We start from the raw sequence: 20513 nt of genomic DNA, 5'->3' as shown, positions 1-20513 counted from the left end.
ACAAATTGGGTCCGCCAATTTCGGCGTTTGACGTCTTTCCACACAAAGAAAAAGGCGTCAGGCCGAAATTGATTTTTAGTGAAATTTCAAAATTATCTTAATGGGCTTAAAACAACGGTTTTTCCACATGGAATGAAATTTGCTTTGATTATGTTTATAGATATTATTAGACTACATTTTTACTACACGCAAAGGCATTTTTCATTTATTTATTATTTAATTTTTGATACATGTGTATAGTGTCTCGTCAGTATAGATGGAGACGTATTATGAAGTGACAACACTTTATTGAGACTGTATTGGGAACTTTCCGATAACATATTCAGTAAATAATAATAATAGGCAATGGAGATTGTAGGTATATTAAATAGAAGTTATGACGTTTTAACTTCATATTAATGTAACGTAAAATAGGTAACGTATTTACCCTGTAATACAGACATACTTGTATCTTGTATTTACGAGTATTACATAGTACATGACGCGCGTAATATTTTACAGACTTAACGAAGGTGTGTCTTGTCGTCACCCGCTAATATCAAAACAGCGTGGGTTATTATATTTAGCACCAATTATATATAACACGATCATTTGATGGATATCATTGTCTTCCATTCATTTTATAGCGTTTAGTACTGACTTGAATTCGCTGCCACTCTTACGCCATTTTATTTTATATTATAAATTTTATTATAATTAAAAAAGTATAAATACGTGATAAATACAGTGATTCTGTGAAAGTTTTGATGCTTTGAAATTTAGTGGAGCCAATATTGTGATATTTTTATCGAATCAAAAGTGTAGGTACCTATATTGAACTTTTAATTAACTTGTAACTTTGACATTAGTACGGTAAGGGTATGAAATTTGCTCCGATAACCATTCGAATACTCGCAAGTAAGCAAATTTTTTCAGTCAGAATAAAGGAGGACTCACGCTAGACCGGGCCGGGCCCGGGGCAGGCGTCATGTAATTTTCTATGACGGCTGATCGGTGATCACGTGGTGCTTTCTCGCGTGCTCTTTCATAGACAACCAAGCTCCGGACTGGCCCCGGCCCGGTCTAACGTGAGTCATCCTTAATACTTCGAGAACAACTCGTATAAAAATATACCGGAACCTAATTGGTTAATGATTTGTCCACGTTTACCTAAACAACAACTGAAGAAGCCGAGAATATTTCAACGCTGTAACAACAATGAAACCAAGAGATAAATTGAGAAACTTATTTAAATAGGTACCTATGACGAATCAAATTTTACAAATTGTCAGTAGAAAAAGACGCGAATTTCAAATTTTCTATGCGACAAATAGGTATACCCTTCGCGCCTACTTTTTTCTAAATGGCTATGTGTTTGGCTAATTTCGATTAAGCTTTCGGCATAAAAATCATATTAGAAACAAGACCAAAACAGAACCTTCGGTTTTCTCAACAAATCCTATTTCGGTCGGACACAATGTTTTAGTAAGTAGGCTTTATTTCTTTGACCCGGCGACCCACCCGGCTTTACACGGGTAGAACCGTAACATATTATACACTTAAACCTTCCTTAAAAGTCACTATTGATAGGTGAAAACCGCATGATAATCCGTTTAGTAGCTTTTGAGTTTATCGCGAACATACAGACAGACAGACGCGGCATACGCCAGGATTCCCTAACCCTATCCCCCGGACATCATAGCATTGTCTCAACTGTCTCAAGGGCGTTGGTGATCGGTATGATTAGGTACTTCACCGGGTCTAGATTCTAGAGATACGCGCAAGACAAGGAAGTCGCACTACAAAAACTTTGGGTGCCCCCTGCGCTACTGGTTACAAGAAGGCCCAGTAGAACTTTAAAGAATCATCTTAATCTATTAAATATATTAATAACGGGTCACTCACGTATTTTAAGTCGAAAAACGCTCGACATGTTTAACTCCGTACCGAGGAGTGTCATCAGGAGTGTCTCCTCGGTACGAAGTGAAACATGTCGAGCGTTTTTCGACTTAAAATACGTGAGTGACCCGTTATTAATATATTTTTCCCCTCACTAGCTCGGAAAGCCGTCTTTTATCCTTTAAAACAAGCGGGGAAAAACGCATTTTATCCACTAGTGGGGAAAGTAATTTGACCTTGAATGGAGCGTGTTTAAGTAGCTTGACAGATAACAAAACGTAAAACGCTCATAATAATGGTTCGTTCGATATTAATTATCATTAAATAAATGGTTTGAGAATCCAATAAAAAATACCATTTAGCTTTATTTAATGATTTTAATATTGAATATGAAAGTATTGCTGTCTGATATCTCTTAATTTTACCTTAAAATTCTATAATAAACGTTTGTTTTTTAATAATTATGTTAAATATAATTCTGAACGCACAAGTTAAGTCGATGCAATTTCAAAACGCATCATTGACATTTCATACGTTAGAAATGTCAACATTGTTACTTAAAAACTTCTCACGTAAAAGTACAGAATTTCCAGTTTTTTGTTATAATATCGTAAAAAAATTAGTGATTCCAGTTGATGAAGATGATCTAACGCCTGTGGATGTTGCACTTTCCTCGCTATAGTGAGGGGAAAAGTTTTGTGTTACACACGGGTGCAAATGTATTTTACTTCTCGTGTGTTAAAACACTCGCTACGCTCAGGATTCTATTTTAGAACCACTCGCTTCGCTCGTGGTTCAACTATAGAATCCTTTCGCTTTCTCGTGTTTCAATTCCACACTCGCGGGTAAAATACAACTTTGCACCCTTGTATAACAAATAACTATAATATTTCTGTGTCTCACGGAAGCTTTGTTATTAAAATCATCTTAATCTGTTGGTATTATATGAGTTAAATGTTAACATGTTATCGATTGATGAATAAAAAAACTAGGACGAGCGAGATGCACAGATTAGGATGAGTTTTTAAATCCTTGCCTTCAATCCTATAACATGTCGGTCAGTCAAGGAATTTTGTTTGTAACTTTGTACCATTTCGTACATTGTGACAATATGTGCCGATTGTCTAGCATCTCATCCTCTACCGATCTACATTTATTTAATCTTTATTGCACAGTAGAAGATACAAATGGCCAACTTAATACCAGAAGGCATTCTCAACCAGTTAACCCTCAGTAAGTAAGTAATACTGTTTGGTATTTAACAATAGGTGCCGAACGTTATCACAATATAATATGAGAAACTGAACACATGATATTTGTTAGGTATTTGCTTCTGTTTGATTATCAACGCACTATCATCCAATGCGCCATACATCGCAGCGCGTAAAGTAAATGCTGTATTGTGCGCAGGAGTCGAACCGATGGAGCGTTGGACCGTGCATTGTTAGTGAGTATAAATGGAGGCTGTGTGCCAGCTGGGCGTGCGAGACATGGGATATTTCACGTCCTAAGGTACGTATATAGTTATATTACATAAATAATGTTATGTGTAAGGTCAGAGGTAAGAGAAACATAGTTGATTTTACTCGAGGCAAGAGAAACAGGAAAGTCCGTAAGTATTTTTAAGTTAATTTTATTTAGGCATCAGTTTTAATTTAGTATTGTCACTTTATTTAGTTTTGTAATATTTTTATGTATCTCTAAATGTTTATTTTTCCTAGGTACAAGTGTTTCTCTTGCCCCAGTGATTCTCTTATCCCACCTAACCTTATGTTATTATTTTATTATCGTCAGGTGACAACCAAAATTAACTTATTACAAAAGAAATAAATAAAAACCGGCCAAGCGTGAGTCGGACTCGCCCACTGAGGGTTCCGTTCTTTTTAGTATTTGTTGTTATAGCGGCAACAGAAATACATCATCTAAAAAAATTTCACCTGTCTACCTATCACGGTTCATGAGATACAGCCTGTTGACAGACAGACGTACAGACAGACATACGGACAGAGGAGTCTTAGTAATAGATTAAGAGTAAGTAAGTATACTTTCGCATTATAACCTCCTGAGGCCCACCATACCAAATTTTCCATTATTTTTTTAACCTTTTTGTATAAAAATTGGGTTGAAAATAGTTTGTTTAAGAAAGCAATGAAATATAAGAAATGCCAGTATATTTGGTTTATGAAAGGTTGTAATTAGATTGAAACGGAGTGTATATGTGCCATTCTCAATCAAAAGGGTACTTATTGTCAGTTCAGTTCAGTTCAGTTCTTTATTTGCTTTCTTAAGATACAAGTATCATGCAAAATTGTATACAATGCAAAATTGTATGTCGGTTGTCAATAAGGCGCTATTTCCATATAGATTTAATTTCAAATTAACCTTATCGACAAGCGACAATGTGGTACCTTTTGTTTGAAAACGTCACATATTGTAATGCGCATTGGGCCTTACGAGTATAATATTAATAGAGTTTGCACGGAAGAAATGTTTTCTTTGGGCTTATAATGCTGCCTGCATCATTATGCCCAAAGAAAACATTTCCGAAACTATTTCTCTATAAGTAATCATTATAAATTTTATAATATCAACATATGTTTATTTGTTTAAATAACCGCCTCTACCAACGTTACTATTGACCTCAGTTGATTTGACTCGATTGTTAAAATGGCGCCATGTTTTTAGTGCGCACTCGCCACTCCCTCCTCCCTCGGTATTATTGCAGACGAAATTCAGAATGACGGACACCAAGAAAAGCTCAAGTAAGTTTCTTATTATTATATTTCATAATTCATAAGCATGTAATGTAACATATTATGTACTTTAAAATATCTTTCAATAGCTGCAATTAAGAATTGTATGTTTATTCACATTGTTCATGTAAGATCCGGTTTTATAAATATTAGTTCAAGCATGTGTCGGTAATAAATAAATATTTTGAACGAATGTGAAATATTGTCAATAAATTGGCAGTTGTTTATACTTATATTGAAATTCGGTATGGAACAACCAACTTTTTTTATTACGCTACGTATCATGGTATCATCCCCGTAGCGTAATAAAAAAAGTTGGTTGTTCCATACCCGTAATAAAAGTATTTCATTATATTTCATTTAATCATATTTTTATCTCAGAGTAGATATGGAATACAAGTTGATAAAATCATCCTGTGCCATCTGATGGCATTTTTATAAAACCGAAGCTCACATACAGGGCGAAATTCTAACAACCGTTCATACTCTACGTAGTGAATTTATAGGTCATAACTGAACAACTTTTATTATGGGACCAATGCCGAAATCGCGACAAAATATTTGGCTGTTTTGTACATTCCGGCTGATGTGATGCCGCTGATTTCTATGGGACAGTAAACATTTTTTTCGCTATGTAGGCATTGGTCTCATAATAAAAGTTGTTCGGTATGACCTATAAAGTCACTACGTAGAGTATGAACGGTGGTTAAAATTTCACCCTGTATATAAAAAAACATCATTGTAACTAACATCTGGCTTATTTATTGGTATAATTAACCGGGCATTTTATTCATTATTTGCATATCCAGACTTCTTACAACGGCTGTACGGGTTCAGGAAAGATCGAGGTAATCATCGCAAATTGCTCGCACCAAAATATTTATAGTTGGGTCAAACCAACACAAAATTGTGTTCACGTCTTTCCTGTAGACATACCCAAAAGTTAAGGGCAATGAAGGTTAATATTTAACCTTTATCCGCATGATAAGGTACTCCTTTTATTTATATACATGCCCACAAACTATTGTCCACAGGAGAGAAAGCTTGTGTGCTCGTCAGAACTGTACAGTTCCACTATTAACAGGGATATTTAATTAACACCTGCCTACTTAACTTAATTCACTAACCCACTCATTAATTTGACGTCACAGTACTTGTAAGAATTATTAATACGCTACACTAATTTTCCTTGTAAGAATAGTACATATGCTAAACATAAAAATAACGATGGGCCTTTTTTTGTGCAGGTAGTACCTTTTATTTGTAGTGTATTATAGAAAAAAACTTAAAAAATACTGTAACTAATGATGTTAAATGTTTATCAGTCGCCGGGCAAGGCCAAACCCTGGAAGATATGAACCAGAATATGGGTCAGAAAGAAAACGAGTTGAAATTAGATGTACAAAAGGATGCGAAAGACATGAAGAAACTAAAAACTGGTGCGAAAGCCGTCGGTATCGCGTTCGGCGTTGTCACTGTGGTTACTGCAGTAAGTTTTTTTATACTAACAGGTAAAAAATTAAGAAATCCTTCACTGTATTTAGTATTTAGTGAAGTATTGGGATATGTATATTAAAATATTTTAATTTGTTATTAAATATGTATTGTAAAGTTTGCACTTTGCAGACACATTAGTTAAGAAGTTTGTTATGAAGATTAAGCTTACGTAGGCGGTGCAAAAATACGTTGGAATTTTTTTTTAGATTTTTTTTCCCTTATTTAATTAGTAATTAAAAATAAAAATTTCATTTGTTTAACTGGAACAAAGCTATTTAAAAAAAAATAGTAAACTTTCGTTTTGATACACAAACGCAAAGTAAAATATCTTTGTCAACGTATTTTTGGGTCAACCTGTATAAACTAATTTATTTAGGTACTTAAGTTTTTAACTGTACCTGCCTGTTATAATTTCGTTATGACTATTATCCACTTACGTAGAACTTCTTTGTATTTAGGGTCAACAATCAACCCCTTGACCACTATACCACTAAGAGCCCAGGGTGCCTAGCCAAGATGCCAATCGTTTGCGCTCCGACAACTAAACTCTTTCTGTCTCTATCACTATTACATATTAGTGCGATAGAGACAGATAGCGTTTCGTTGTCGTAGCGCAAACGATTGGCATCTTGGCTAGCCACCCTGACAGATTATTTATGTGTAAACATAAATTTATTTGCTACAATTTTATCTGCACTAAAAACTAAAATTCCTTTCAGCTCCTAGCGATATCCCTAATTGCCGTATCGACGATGTCTGCCGTGGCAGCGAGCGCGATGGACGCGCAGGACGACTCGGGACGTCTGGTGGCGCTGGTGGTATTGGCGGTTACGGCTGCTGTCACCATCGCCATAGTCGTTTATGCGCAAATTGCTACGTGTTCGAAGAAGATTAGGCCGATATTTGTGGTAAGTGACGACTCGAGGAATCTGGTGGCGCTGGTGGTATTGGCGGTCACCGCTGCAGTCACCATTGCCATAGTCGTTTATGCGCAAATTGCTACGTGTTCGAAGAAGATTAGGCCGATATTTGTGGTAAGTGACGACTCGAGGATCTGGTGGCGCTGGGGGTATTGGCGGTCACCGCTGCGGTCACTATTGTCATAGTCGTTTTTGCGCAAATTGCTACGTGTTCGAAGAAGATTAGGCCGATATTTGCCAGTGGTATTGGGGACCATTCCCAATCACTATTTGACCATGAAGATTTTGTATACCTACTTGTTTAAATGTAATCGTAGGTATAGTATAATTTTAAATTGCATAAATGTCAGCACTAAGTAAATCATTTATCGCTAATATCGCTATTTGCTACCCATAAAGGATAACGAGATACCTAATCAAAGTAGTATATATTGGAAAAGAACAATGTTATGTGAAACAATGAACGATCATAAAAATGTATCTATAAATTCATGTATGTACGACCATATAGGTAGGTACAGTCAGCAACAGAAGTTGCTAAGCGGGCGAGGTGTTCAAAATTACCTTGACACGATTAAATCACATTTAGAAACGAGTCTATCGCGAATTTATTTTGTTACCTTTATTTACCGACGTTTCGACACAGGTTTCGACCACGACCAGTGAAACCTGTGTCGAAACGTCGGTAAATAAAGGTAACAAAATAAATTCGCGATAGACCCGTTTCTAAATGTGATTTAATATGTGTTCAAACCGCGAAAGTTTTAAATGTTATACCTTGACACGCTCTTATTCTCTTAACAATAAAGTCGCGTCAAGATCTTTTTGAACACCTCGCCCGCTTAGCAACTTCTTCTGCTGACTAGGATACACACCAACACCAACCACACCGTCATGCATATAAACAACGAATGGTTATAAAGTGACATAATGGGCAAGAAAACCATTTATAAAATCATTGTATTATAGTTTTTGGATTATGATATTTATGATTTAAGACTCGGTAATAAGTCGGTTTCTAAGAAACTGCATTTATTGCATCCCCGCATGTAAAGGTTTGTAGATTATTTCCGTTTTCCTCAAGTCTGACAAACAAATACTAGACAAAAAAATGTATACTAGATAAGCCGGTTTCTAAGAACCTGCATTCTGTGCATCCGCGCATGCATATAAATTTGGTTTAAAGATTGTATTCGTTTTCCTCATCTTACCATCATCATCTGTGGTCTCAGTCGGGACCACACTGAATTTACACTGACTTTGCAAAGACAATGCATACATATACCGTATGATAGGAGCACCAAAGTTGTTAGCATGGTTCCTACCTTCTTATAGTTAGATCAAGTTCGCTCAGAGGGTCTACCTACCTCGAAAATAAAGTCGAAATTTCGTGAATGTTAGGCGGAGTAAGAGAAACTAGGAAGAGAAACTGAGAAACTATGGGGCGAGAGAAACACTTGTAGAGAAAACAAACATTTATAGTACTTAAAGATATTGACGAACGAAAACGAATAATAAAATTAACGTTCACTTTTTCTACAATAGTCCTAATGCCTGCTGCGACCGGTTCATGGGTTATTGCTGCGCCTGTGAACGGGTTCCAAGGGGCATCTACGTGTTGGATTGGATCTATATCCCCACGCAAGCCTATCAAAAAACCGGGATTTATAGTCCCGTGAAATCTTAGGAGATAAAAATAACAGAAGGACTTTCCTCATACAGTTTCTCTTGCCCCGAGCAAAATACTAATCTATGTTTCTCTTATATACGCTTTTCTTCTCTGCTGAAGGGCGTATGTGGGGCACCAGTATTCCACCCGGAATACGTCCGTCTGGGCCAGTCCCAGATACCGCTGAAGTGACGAAGCCCTAAACGACCTGTCCGCCCTCGGAATACCCAACTGGCGTGTAGTAGCGCAGAATAGGGCAGACTGACGCTCTCTTGTGACAGAGGCCAAGATCCTTTTTTAAAGCACTGAGCCAATGAAGTAGTAGTAATATGATTCTCTTATCCCACCTAACCCTATTTGCCCCAGTCGCTCGAATAGACAATAATGATAATGGCCGGTAGGCCCTCAGGTCAATAAGTTACTTTAGGTTTGTTTTAGGTACAGTATACCTGAACCTCTGTATGTAATGTTATGCTAATCGGCCAGGGTAAAGGCCTTGTGTTAATAATACCCCTTCAAGTTCACTGGACGTATAGCCTATCACGCGATCCTTGAAGACTTCGGGTGAAATCGCTTAACTGAATAACTGAATGTCCGGTCGTTATACTTTACTAAATAAATACCTACCATCGACAGGGGGAAAATTAGCCTGATGCACAAGATAAAATATAGCTCACATTGTATTGATCAGGGGGCCTAGCCAAGATGTCAATCGTTGATAGAAAACCCCAATCGAAATATGAATAAAATATGGAAAGGCCCCATCAGTGATATTATCGTCAGAGATATTTCTATCAATGCTATTTAGCTTACTCGTTGGGACGACACATTTTCGCAAGTAACGTAAAAAGTCCTCCTTAAGGATGACTCACGTTAGACCGGGTCGTGACCAGGCCGGAGCTTCCGGCGCTTCGTTTTCTATGGAAAGCATCACGTGATCACCTGTCATGTCATAGAAAAGTAAGCGCCGGAAGCACCGGCCCGGTCACGGCCCGGTCTAACGTGAGTCATCCTTTAGGTACCTACCCAGGCTGATTTATTTGTGTATTTTTTATTGAGCGAACATTGTACACTATGGTGTAATCATCTCCCTCGAACTTATTCCTTTAAATCAACTACACTCCCTACTGAAAATGGATCGAGATTACCGATCACCATTTCTACCAAAGCTGCCACATCTTTAATTAACAATATCATCACTTCCTGAAATGAGACTAGGAGCATGTATAATTAATTAATTATTTTTGTAATTAAAATGTCCCCAGGCGACGGTGGTGCTGTCGGTTCTGATGGTGATCCAAGGCATCATCGCCGGCGCATCCGTGCGGGTGTCGCCGAAAGACGCGGACCATATTCAGCAGTCGCTGAAGGATTCCTTCGACTTGGCGGCCAAGCAGCACAGTCCAAGGCATGTCAAGATGTGGGCTACTACACAGTCTACTGTGAGTACTACAATTACATATAATAAAGCCTTTGTTCGTGTAAGGTATCGATTGATTCTGCGCCATTCTAAAGCATAGTGCGTCCTGCTGTCAACTTAAGTACCTAAAAACTATTAGGTAAGTTCCAAAGAGCATTGCTTGAAGTAACTGAAATAGATCATCAAGAGAACCAAGGTCGAAATAGTTCAGTGTTGCCAGACTTAACATTTTATATGTGCACGGTGGTCTAAAATTCAAACCTCGATTCGTCGAATAAAATTCTTGAATATTGACCACGGATCGCAACATACAACAGGCTTCAAATGCCTATGAACCTATGACCAGTATGACCTACTCGACAGTACTCGTATGACTCTATAGTCATTCCAAGTTGTTTTGTTGTGACTTCGTACTGAAAGAAATAAAGAATAATAAAGAATATTTACTTACTTATAATAATGATGATCCTTACAGTTCCACTGCTGCGGGTTCCAATCCCCCTACGACTACACCCACAACGGGCTTCAAACGCCCGACGTGCCAATTTCTTGCTGCCCAACCTATGACTCGGAGCGCTCCGACCTGCTTCAAGAGAAGGAGCGTTTCATGTGTAAGGACAGAAGAGAGTTCTTTGACACAGGTATTTTGTTTTATTCATTATCAATCCTTTTTTTTTTTTTTGACCCAGGGGAAATCCGTTATGGATCCCACCCGGCCCGGGAGAAGCCGAGTGGGTATGTCCGACTCACACGGACTAAAACCCCTGGGGTGTTCCACCGCTCGCTTTTGGACGGGGTTTCGGGAACGCGGCTGCCAACTTCCGATTCATTATCAATCCTCATTTGACCTACCTCAACGGGCTGCAAACGCCCGATGTGATGTGCCGATCTCATGGTGCCCAACCTATGACTCGGAGCGCTCAGACACTCAGGCCTGATTCAAATATAGCGGTTCGTGTGCAAGGACAAAAGAGAGTTCTTTGACACAGGTGTTTGTTTAATTCATTTTCAATCCTCATATGACCTACCACAACGGGCTGCAAACGCCCGATGTGATGTGCTGATCTCATGGTGACCAACCTACGACTTTGAGCGTTCAGACACAGACATACTTCAAAAAGAGCGCTTCGTGTGCAAGGACAGAAGAGAGTTATTTGACACAGGTTAATACAGTTAGTAGGTCCGTCGAAGTTTAACCTCGCACCGGCTAGATAGCGACCACGTAGAGAGAGACCACGTGAGACCTGGTTGACCTTATGTCTTACATTTTACTTCCATCCGATATGCTATATCGGATCGGGCAATGTAAAAATTGTCTTGTCCCTATTGACCTAACCTACTTAAACTACTTATTCGTAATTTGGGATTCTAAATATTTTGTAGCTAAATATTTTTTTAATGCAGGATGCAGTGGCGACGTGCTGATGTTCATATCGGAGACTGCTCAGTGGGTGTTCCATGTTTCTACCGCGCTGATCGTTTTTGAGGTAATTGTTTCTACCTACACCCTACAGGATAATAGAATCCGAGGAAAAATCCATAGAAAGTTTGCAAGCGCTGTTGGCAATAGCCAGAGAAAATGATGAAATTATACTAATGGGGTTGGCCGGTCGAAATATTTTACAGATGGCGCAAGCATAGGTTTTACCTGTCAATCCTCGAAATGTCAAATTCTTATATTTTATTGGAGTTCTATGGCCTGGATGGTAGTCCTTTAAGCCAAATCCCAAGGAACAAAACTAGAGACAGGTAAAACCCCTACTGGCGCCGTTTATAAAAACATTTGACTGTTGCCAATCCCATTAGAGAAAGGTACATTTCATCAGATGATAACCAAAACTCACTAATTGCAAAAAGAAAATTTTAAATCAACTTAATTTAAAACCAATTTTACCATTACCAAGCTTAAATGAGTTGGGCGGGGCGGGACATGTTTCGAGGCAGAGTGATGGCAGGTGGACCAAAATGTTGACGGATTGGTGGCCGCTTTCGGATGAAAGAAGCGTCTGGCGTCCGTTGGCTCGTTGGGTGGATGACGTTCGAAAAATCGCGGGGCACTTTTGGATGGGACTAGCCAAGGACCGGGATAAGTGGCGTAAACGAAGAGAGGCCTATAATCAGCAGTGGACGACTGAAGGCTAAAATGATGATACCTATGATGATGTTTTAAAACCAGTATGATTCACGATGATTCTGAACTTGAGGAAGTAGGAGGCAGTATATTAGGTAAAAAATTGGACTAACTAGTGAGTTTTGGTTTGGTTGTCGTTGTCGCCTGACGTGTGACGATTTGTTCTTAGAGTCCGTTTAAACTTTGCACCGATTTAAAGAGAACAAAGTGAGGAAGTGACATTATAAACGTTATACTTTTATAGAAATCTGGCATTATCAATGACATCGCCACACTTTGTCATTGCAAATGCTGTGCAGAGTTATCCTGGGCCGACTTTAATATACTATATACTATACGAGGCCTATTTTTCGTGATTACGTGTTTTTATAATTATATGAGTTTATTTGAAATTTTATTTTAAAAACAATTATTTCATGATTTTTTAAATTAGGGACCTCCAAATTTTGTACAAGTGACCTCTGGGGGCCTAGCCAAGATCATCAAATCATTTGCAAAAAACGAAACGACACGCTATTAATTCCATACATTATTTACGTTTATCTTAGCATTCCGTTTCGTTTTCTACAAACTATTGTCATTTTTGCTAGTCCCCCTGTACTCGTAATAGGCAAAACTTCTGCGTAGGGGGCGCCACTAGCACAAATCTTAGAGGGCTTACCGCGAAACACGAAAATCAAAATTTCGTAATCTGCCTCTACTTGCATATTGAAGCGATAGAGTGGCAGACAATTTCGATATTCGATTTAAACAGACAAACCGCCTTGATGCATCAATGTCATATTTTATTCGTAACAAATTATCTTTAAAAACTTGTCAAAAAACTGTATAAGGCACAGTATATAAAAGTTGATCTGTTGATCTATAGTTTACGATAAGTGCTAGTGCTGCACTCTGGCGGCAGAACATTGCAGTATTTTTTATTTTAGTTTTTTTATTCTATTTATCTAGAATTGTACCTATATATCTATATTTATAATTAGCTTATTTAAAAATGTAGGTATAACCTGTAAAACATATTTTACCATTAACAAAACGAAAATAAATAAAACCGCTCGGCGGTCTCTCACAGCTTTATTTAATAATTGCATTTTTTTAGATACTTTCAGTTATATTTGGAGGGATTCTTGTCAAGAGACGAAAAGAATTAGCTAAAGCGAACGAGAACGAAAATGCCGACGACAAGGAAGCTAATTGATAATCATCACTCATCTCACAACAAAATACATCCTTATAATTTTGTGCCAACTCTGCCGAATAACATGAAAAACTGGCCAAAATTTCGGATTACTTGAAATTACAACTTAATTTATTTTTTATTGCAAACTTCATTGTAGAAATTGCCTTATTGTACGAGTTACAAAGTAAATTACAGTGAGACTTATGGAAGCATTTTAATTTTAATCCCAAAATTGATTTTTGAGATTAGCGCCATCTATACATTACACGGCGCATTATTTGGCCACACTGCAGTATCAAACAATCCGCAGCTAAACGTCTCTGATCACTCAACCTCTTAGTACATGAGATGAACCATAGATGGCGCTGTAATAAAAAATGTGTTGGTAGGTATATTTTTATTCCAATATTATGCTCGTTCAAATAAATGGAATTTACAGTAGGCCGTAGGTAATCAATGTAATCATGTAAATTACCATGCAAAACTCATTTGAATTTTATTTCATATTTGGCGTCCAGATTTATTTATTCACACCGTAGGTCATAAGCATCGGTGGTTCAGTGGTAGAATGCTCGCCTGCCACGCGGGCGGCCCGGGTTCGATTCCCGGCCGATGCATGTTTTTTTAAATATTTTGTATTAGAAAACATTTTTTCATTTTTTAATGACTAGCAACCCGCCCCGGCTTAGCATAGGTGTTAAAAGCGTGATTCTTGGCAACATCATTGGCAAGCAAGGTTAACTACCTATATTTTGTTGGTTTCTCCCGGATTTTAAAAGACGACTCCATACAAACATATTTGTAGTCCCCCATTTCCTCCCTGGATATTCAACATTTATCAGGAATTCATTCGCTCCTAGATAGATAGATAGATAGATAGAGAGATTTATTATTCAAAAGTTATACATACAAGTTATACAGTTTCCTACAAAACTGTTTTCACTCCATTTTGAAAGATAAAATGTGACATTTTCAACCAAAAGGTACCACATTTTCGCTTGTCAATAAGGTTGATTTCAAATTGAAGCTGTATGGAAATAGCGCCTTATTGACAATCGACAATAAGTACCCTTTTGATTGAAAATGGCACAAATACGTTTTGTTTCAATTAAAGGACTGTAGTTTTATTTTATAATCAAATTTTGTAAAAGATGTACCTACTAAAAAAAGTATATGCCGCCCTATTCGGTTTTAAGCATTGTAGCTAACGTGTACTTATGTCGCGAAGTTCATTTATTGTCCATTTTCAAATTACCCAATTGTAGCCATCAACAAAAAAACTCGAAAAAGCTACATATTTTTTGGTGCAGCGTGAATTAAATTAGATTCGTGATTTCTAGAGTTCAGCATACTATTATGTGTATGACCCAAATGGTGTGTAAATAAATTTATTTGTTTGCCTGAATGCTATGCGTTATCATACATTCCGACGAATACATCCGGATATGAAATACATAATAGTTTTACCTTACATAATTTTGACTTACTCACTACAGAACGAGTAACTACCGGTATTGAATAGAAGTTATACGTTACAGTACTACATTTCTAACTTCGGAGTAGGTACTAAAGAAACGCATCTACAGTTGGTAAAAGCTTGTATCAAAAATGATTGAATTTTGAAAAAAAACAACATTTATTTTTCGGGAATGGTATTTATTTTCCATTTCAGCAAGATGGATTTTATCAAATGCTGTTTTGTAGACTTTAACTTGGTGTTAAAGAAAGTGTTTGATTGTTTTTTTATTTTTTGGTTTCAACGTAAAGGTCCAAGCCCTATAAGGTCCTGTCCCTGTCACAGGATCTTGTGTCAAATATACGAGTGTAGTTTTGACAAAGTCATCATATTCTTCTCCTGATTTATATATATCTTCTTTACTGTCTTCAACTGTAGTTTTTTCATTCGATAACATTTCTTTTGATTCGATTGTGATATCTTTTTTGTTGACGATGCGATGTAATTCTTCTAGTTCTATTAAACTCAAATGTTCTATGGAAATTCTGATCCTACCTTTCCAGGAACCTGTAAATAGGTATACTGATTTAAGTAATTATCATAGTAATGAATACGTAGGTAGAGTTAAACCAAGAGAAGTCTGCGACTATTTTGATAGCATACGCAGTACAAGTGTTATTAATACGTAATAATTTAATAGAAGTTTGACATTTATTTAAAACAACGCATTGGTTTCAACGTAAAGGTCCAAGGCCTATAAGGTCCTGTCCCTGTCACAGGATCTTGTGTCAAATATACGAGTGTAGTTTTGACAAAGTCATCATATTCTTCTCCTGATTCATATATATCTTCTTCACTGTCTTCAACTGTAGTTTTTTCATTCGAGAACATTTCTTTTGATTCGATTGTGCTATCTAAATCGTTGCAGACTAATCTTGGTCTAATTCTATTGAAAAGTCTAACGCTTTGAGTAAAGCTAGACTATAAAGTGTCTATTATTATTATAAATGTGAAAGTAATCTAGGATTATTTTCACATACAGTCCATGAACTAATTTGATGACATTGTTGTATAATTTTGTACCAAAATCATCTCGACGTCTATCTCTATTCTACGGGCGGAGCCGCGGCAAGAGCTAGTAAAGTAAGTATGCAATGTATACAAACTTTACTGCACATAAACAAGTTTACACAAAAAAACGAAACAAAGTAAAAGAGTTAAGTACCTATAATATATGTACAAAGATAAGTAAGTACAAAGTAAGCAGGTATAAGTATATGTACTTATCTCTAAAAGGGATCTCTTCCAGCTAATCATTGAGATGATGAGAAAGGAACAAATTCTAAAAGGTGAACATATAACAATATAAAAAAATTGAACACACGTTAAATAGTATAAGGTGCTAACAAATCAGCTACCAATATTTTTACAGCTAATAGTACTAGGTTTTATAATGTTTTTAGGGTTCCGTAGCCAAATGGCAAAAAACGGAACCCTTATAGATTCGTCATGTCTGTCTGTCTGTCCGTCCGTATGTCACAGCCATACAATTTTTTCCGAAACTATAAGAGTTATACTGTTGAAACGTGGTAAGTAGATGTATTCTGTGAACCGCATTAAGATTTTCACACAAAATTTGAAAAAACAATAAATTTTGGGGGTTCTCCATACTTAGACTGAGACTCAAAATATTTTTTTTATCAAACCCATACGTGTGGGTCGTGGGGTATCTATGGATAGGTCTTCAAAAATGATATTGAGGTTTTTAATATAATGTTTTTCTAAACTGAATAGTTTGCGCGAGAGACACTTCCAAAGTGGTAAAATGTGTGTCCCCACCCTAAGCTGTAACTTCTAAGATAAGAGAATGATAAAACTGAAAAAAATATATTATATACATTACCATTCAAACTTCCACCGAAAATTGGTTTGAACGAGATCTAGTAAGTAGTTTTTTTTTAATACGTCATAAATCGTAAACCGCAATTTACCTTTCACTTACGTTTCACATAAAAAATACATTGTTTAAATTGTGTAATGTACGGAACCCTCGGTGCGCGAGTCCGACTCGCACTTGGCCGGTTTTTTGGAGAAAATTGGAAAACAAATTTGCTACGAAAAACACTCTCATTGCATAGAACAGATTCTAGAACTTCTTTTAGTTACCTAACAATTAACTGGCCACTTCACGTTGATAAATTAAATGAATGACACGTTGATAATGGCATTTAAGACAAACAATTGTTGACATGACAGAAAGTAATAGACATCCTCAGTTAAATGCACATGATGATTATTTTTAGATAGAACTATAATTTATTTTGTTCGGTAAATAAAAACAAAAAAATGATATGAAATATTTTCTTAATTTATCTCTTAAAATATCGGTAACTAATTTGTTAGCTCCTTTTAAAACATACCTCTTTCCGGTCCATAGTACTTCGTCTTCCCTATACAGTATTGTGAGCAGTGGTACTCGTTTTCGAACATATTATCTGTGGGACAACCGCGCCACATCTCGATCTCGCACCTCGAACCATACTTGAAGTATGAGAACACGGGGGTCGGGGGTGTCCCGCAGTCGCTCCGGTTTAGGGGGGAGAGGCAGTATTCGTCGGGTACTGGGAACAACCATGACGATTTTTGGGCCGAATTTATTTCTTTGGAAGATTTAATTTTTTTGTCAGATTTTGATAAAATTTGATAGGTTTGAAGAGCTCCTCATTCTGGTCGGAATATACACGAAACCCCAATTTGGGCCAAAAAAATGGTATGAAAATTTGCGTTGAGTTACGAAAATTAAAAAAACGTGTGGCGATTTCGTTTCATTGGAAGATTTGAATGAATGAATTTTTCTTTATTCAGGCAATAGACCCATTACTAATTTTGTAAGACATACGGTGAAGTTATGATTTACAGAATAGGGAATTAAAATGGGACAAAAATGAACAAACGGCAACATAATTTACATAATAAAAATTGCCCTTTTACGATTCGAATTCACCTTGAAAAGAAAAAAATTCGTTATAAGGTCATGTGGAAAGAAACATAATTTTTAATACAGTTGCTCAAAAAGTGCTACTTTACGTAGCTGTTTAGCGTGCGGAAAGTTGGTTTTCACGAACTAGTGGTTTTTACTTCTCCAATTTTTTAAAATTTATTCTTGTTCCAATTCATGACTACTTATTGATGAGAGTTATTAATATTAGTTTCCTTTAAACGTCGTAATCAACATAAAAACCTACTGTTAATGTAAGAATACGAAAAATATACATATTTCATAATTTAATTACTTACCTCATCATCATTATAACACGTTAATTTTTTAATATTGAATATTGAAAAACGGTTCTTAATAATTTGTCTGAATGGAACGGAATAGCTATGGAAGGTAGAGGTAGGAATAGCTGCCGAAACGCCTGTCAAAGAAGAGGCGTTTTTTTTCTTACTTTTACTACCTACTAAGAGGCGTTTTAAGTTTCCAGTTTTTATTCCTTACTTGTTGTTTTTATTATTTTTTCGCAACTGTATTAAAAAACGTCGTTCGATACACGTGCGGAAATGTCATTCTTCACTCGTCCCAAGTCTTGCCACTCGCCTACGGCTCGTGGCAAGATATCTCGGTGCTCGTGGAGTAGTGACATACTTTCCGCACTAGCATCGAAAAGTACTATTACTTTGCTCAAGGCGAAACAGTATGATGATATCCTACACAAGTATTTGTCTTACCCCATCTAACTTTAAATATTTTATTTTATTTTTTATTTTATAGCCTTTTATCAGAATATGTGGTATCGTTTGTTTAATTATTTTCCATTGCTAATTCTGTGTGCCCTTTGGCAAAGGCCTCCTCCAACATTTTTTTAGGTACTTTTTTTAACTTTAAATAGTTAGGTACTTATTGACGCCGAAACTTCAAATTGCATGAAAAATTTACGGCCCATGAGCTGAAGCGGGATTATGAAATTTATGCTTATGGTGTAGAGATTTCTCTGTCTGACTTCGACAAATATGATAAAAATCTAACAAGAAAACAAGACAAGTGTTCTTCAAATTGCAGTAACTCTTGCGTTGCAATTTGGGCCAAAAAAATTGTATGAAAATTTGCGTTGAGTTACGAAAATTAAAAAACGTGTGGCGATTTCGTTTCATTGGAAGATTTTGAATGAATGTAACCCATTGCCAACCCAATTTAACTCCAGTAACTAATTGCCAACCCTGACGCAGGAGTTACCAGAGCAAAAACGTAGTTATACTAGTTATATAGTCTATCCGATTTCTAAGATCAGGTTCGCCATACATTTACTATTGCGTACTTGATCTTAAAAAAACGGACCGACTATTACCTAATTTCTGATAATGTATGTGTTAACAAATATTCATAATCAACAAATAACAATGAACATTACGGTTATATTAATATACCTAATTACTTACCTAATTCAACATATTTCAAATAAACAATTATTAAAAGAAGTTGAAAACAGGAAAATTTTAGTTTCATTGTGCCTCACGCAATAAAAACCAATGCTAATCAAAATCCTTACTTTACATGTAATGAAGAAAGTTAAGTGGTTATTAAAAATGAACCATGAAATTGACTTTTAACCCTGCAACTGACGTTACGTCTGACAGACACCAAAATACCTACGTGCTGTTGCTACGTCGCCATTTAGCGGCGTATCGTTCTGACTCTCTCTGTACCTTCCTGCGTGGACGCACGCCTCCCGCCGGTGCAGCGACGGCAGCTGCGGCTTGCCCACGGGTGGAGTTAGAGCTGTTTGGTGTCCACAGGACGTAAGGTCAGTAATAAGTGATGGGTCTAGCAGACGTGTTGTCAGTAATATTGCTATAACCCCATACTGTCTCACATACGTCACGTCAGTAAAATAATTATATTCATAGTGTCTACCAGTCGTAACCTCAGTAAATTATTGTGAAAATATTTTCTAGGTGCAGCTCAGTATATTGTATGGAGACTTTGTGCTTCATTTGGCTCGTGAATTAGTGCTCCCTGCCTTGAAACAGAGAATTATAATGAAAAGTTGCCTAGAGAATTAAGGCTGACCTTACGCTGTGTTTTAGGTAGTGATTTACCTCCTCCGCCATCACCAACTTAGCCTGAATCGTCATCTACAAGGAAGTTATGTCGTGTTTGCCCAAGCAAATTGAAGCGGCAACAATAGATTGTGTCACAAGGGAGCAAAATGACATATTTACGGCGAGGGCGTACATTGAATCCTGAACGAAGCGAAGGATAATAAAATAGAATCTTGAGCGTAGTGAGGGATTCAAGTGATAACGCCCAAGATGGAAATAATTTTGCTACCATGTGACACATACTGTTTTTCACATCACCTATGAGGAAATTATTATGTTCCAAAATATTAATTACCTTAAAAAATAGTATGCAAAAAAGAAAAAAAATCGTGTCCTATTACAGAAAAGTGCCACTTTGATCCCTCTTATCAGGGAAGAAAAGTGCCACTTTGATCCATCCTAGCGGGGAAGAATAAGCCCTTTTTCGAATAGGTGATGAGAAAACGAGATTTGCCTGTTGTTCTTGCGCAAAGCCGATTTGTCTGCAGTGTGCGGCCCAAATTTGCAGA

At 36.9% G+C, this 20513-nt stretch overlaps 2 protein-coding genes and 1 non-coding gene across 3 annotated transcripts; 2 read left to right on the top strand and 1 right to left on the bottom strand.

Moving 5' to 3' along the window:
- Positions 1 to 772: 772 nt before the first annotated feature.
- Positions 773 to 13652, top strand: LOC134742201 (23 kDa integral membrane protein-like). Its single transcript, XM_063675202.1, has 10 exons — positions 773 to 800; positions 3289 to 3390; positions 4564 to 4640; positions 5441 to 5479; positions 5957 to 6120; positions 6848 to 7036; positions 9983 to 10159; positions 10613 to 10778; positions 11542 to 11624; positions 13368 to 13652. The coding sequence occupies exons 3-10, from the start codon at positions 4616 to 4618 to the stop codon at positions 13464 to 13466; spliced, it is 942 nt and encodes a 313-aa protein (XP_063531272.1). The 5' UTR covers positions 773 to 800; positions 3289 to 3390; positions 4564 to 4615; the 3' UTR covers positions 13467 to 13652.
- Positions 13653 to 13784: 132 nt separating this feature from the next.
- Positions 13785 to 19430, bottom strand: LOC134742305 (uncharacterized). Its single transcript, XM_063675355.1, has 4 exons — positions 19342 to 19430; positions 17325 to 17525; positions 15328 to 15471; positions 13785 to 13813 (listed from the first exon to the last, which is right to left on the bottom strand). Exons 1-4 carry the CDS (start codon positions 19406 to 19408, stop codon positions 13785 to 13787), a joined length of 441 nt encoding a protein of 146 aa, XP_063531425.1. The 5' UTR covers positions 19409 to 19430.
- Positions 13995 to 14065, top strand: Trnag-gcc (transfer RNA glycine (anticodon GCC)). Its single transcript has one exon. It is a non-coding gene; the product is annotated as a tRNA-Gly (tRNA).
- Positions 19431 to 20513: the final 1083 nt, after the last annotated feature.

The sequence above is a fragment of the Cydia strobilella genome, chromosome 6, assembly GCF_947568885.1.
Source record: "Cydia strobilella chromosome 6, ilCydStro3.1, whole genome shotgun sequence".
Classification (NCBI taxonomy): Eukaryota; Metazoa; Arthropoda; class Insecta; order Lepidoptera; family Tortricidae; genus Cydia; species Cydia strobilella.
Note: the sequence above shows the minus strand (reverse complement) of the source record. Positions and strands in the feature narration are given on the sequence as shown.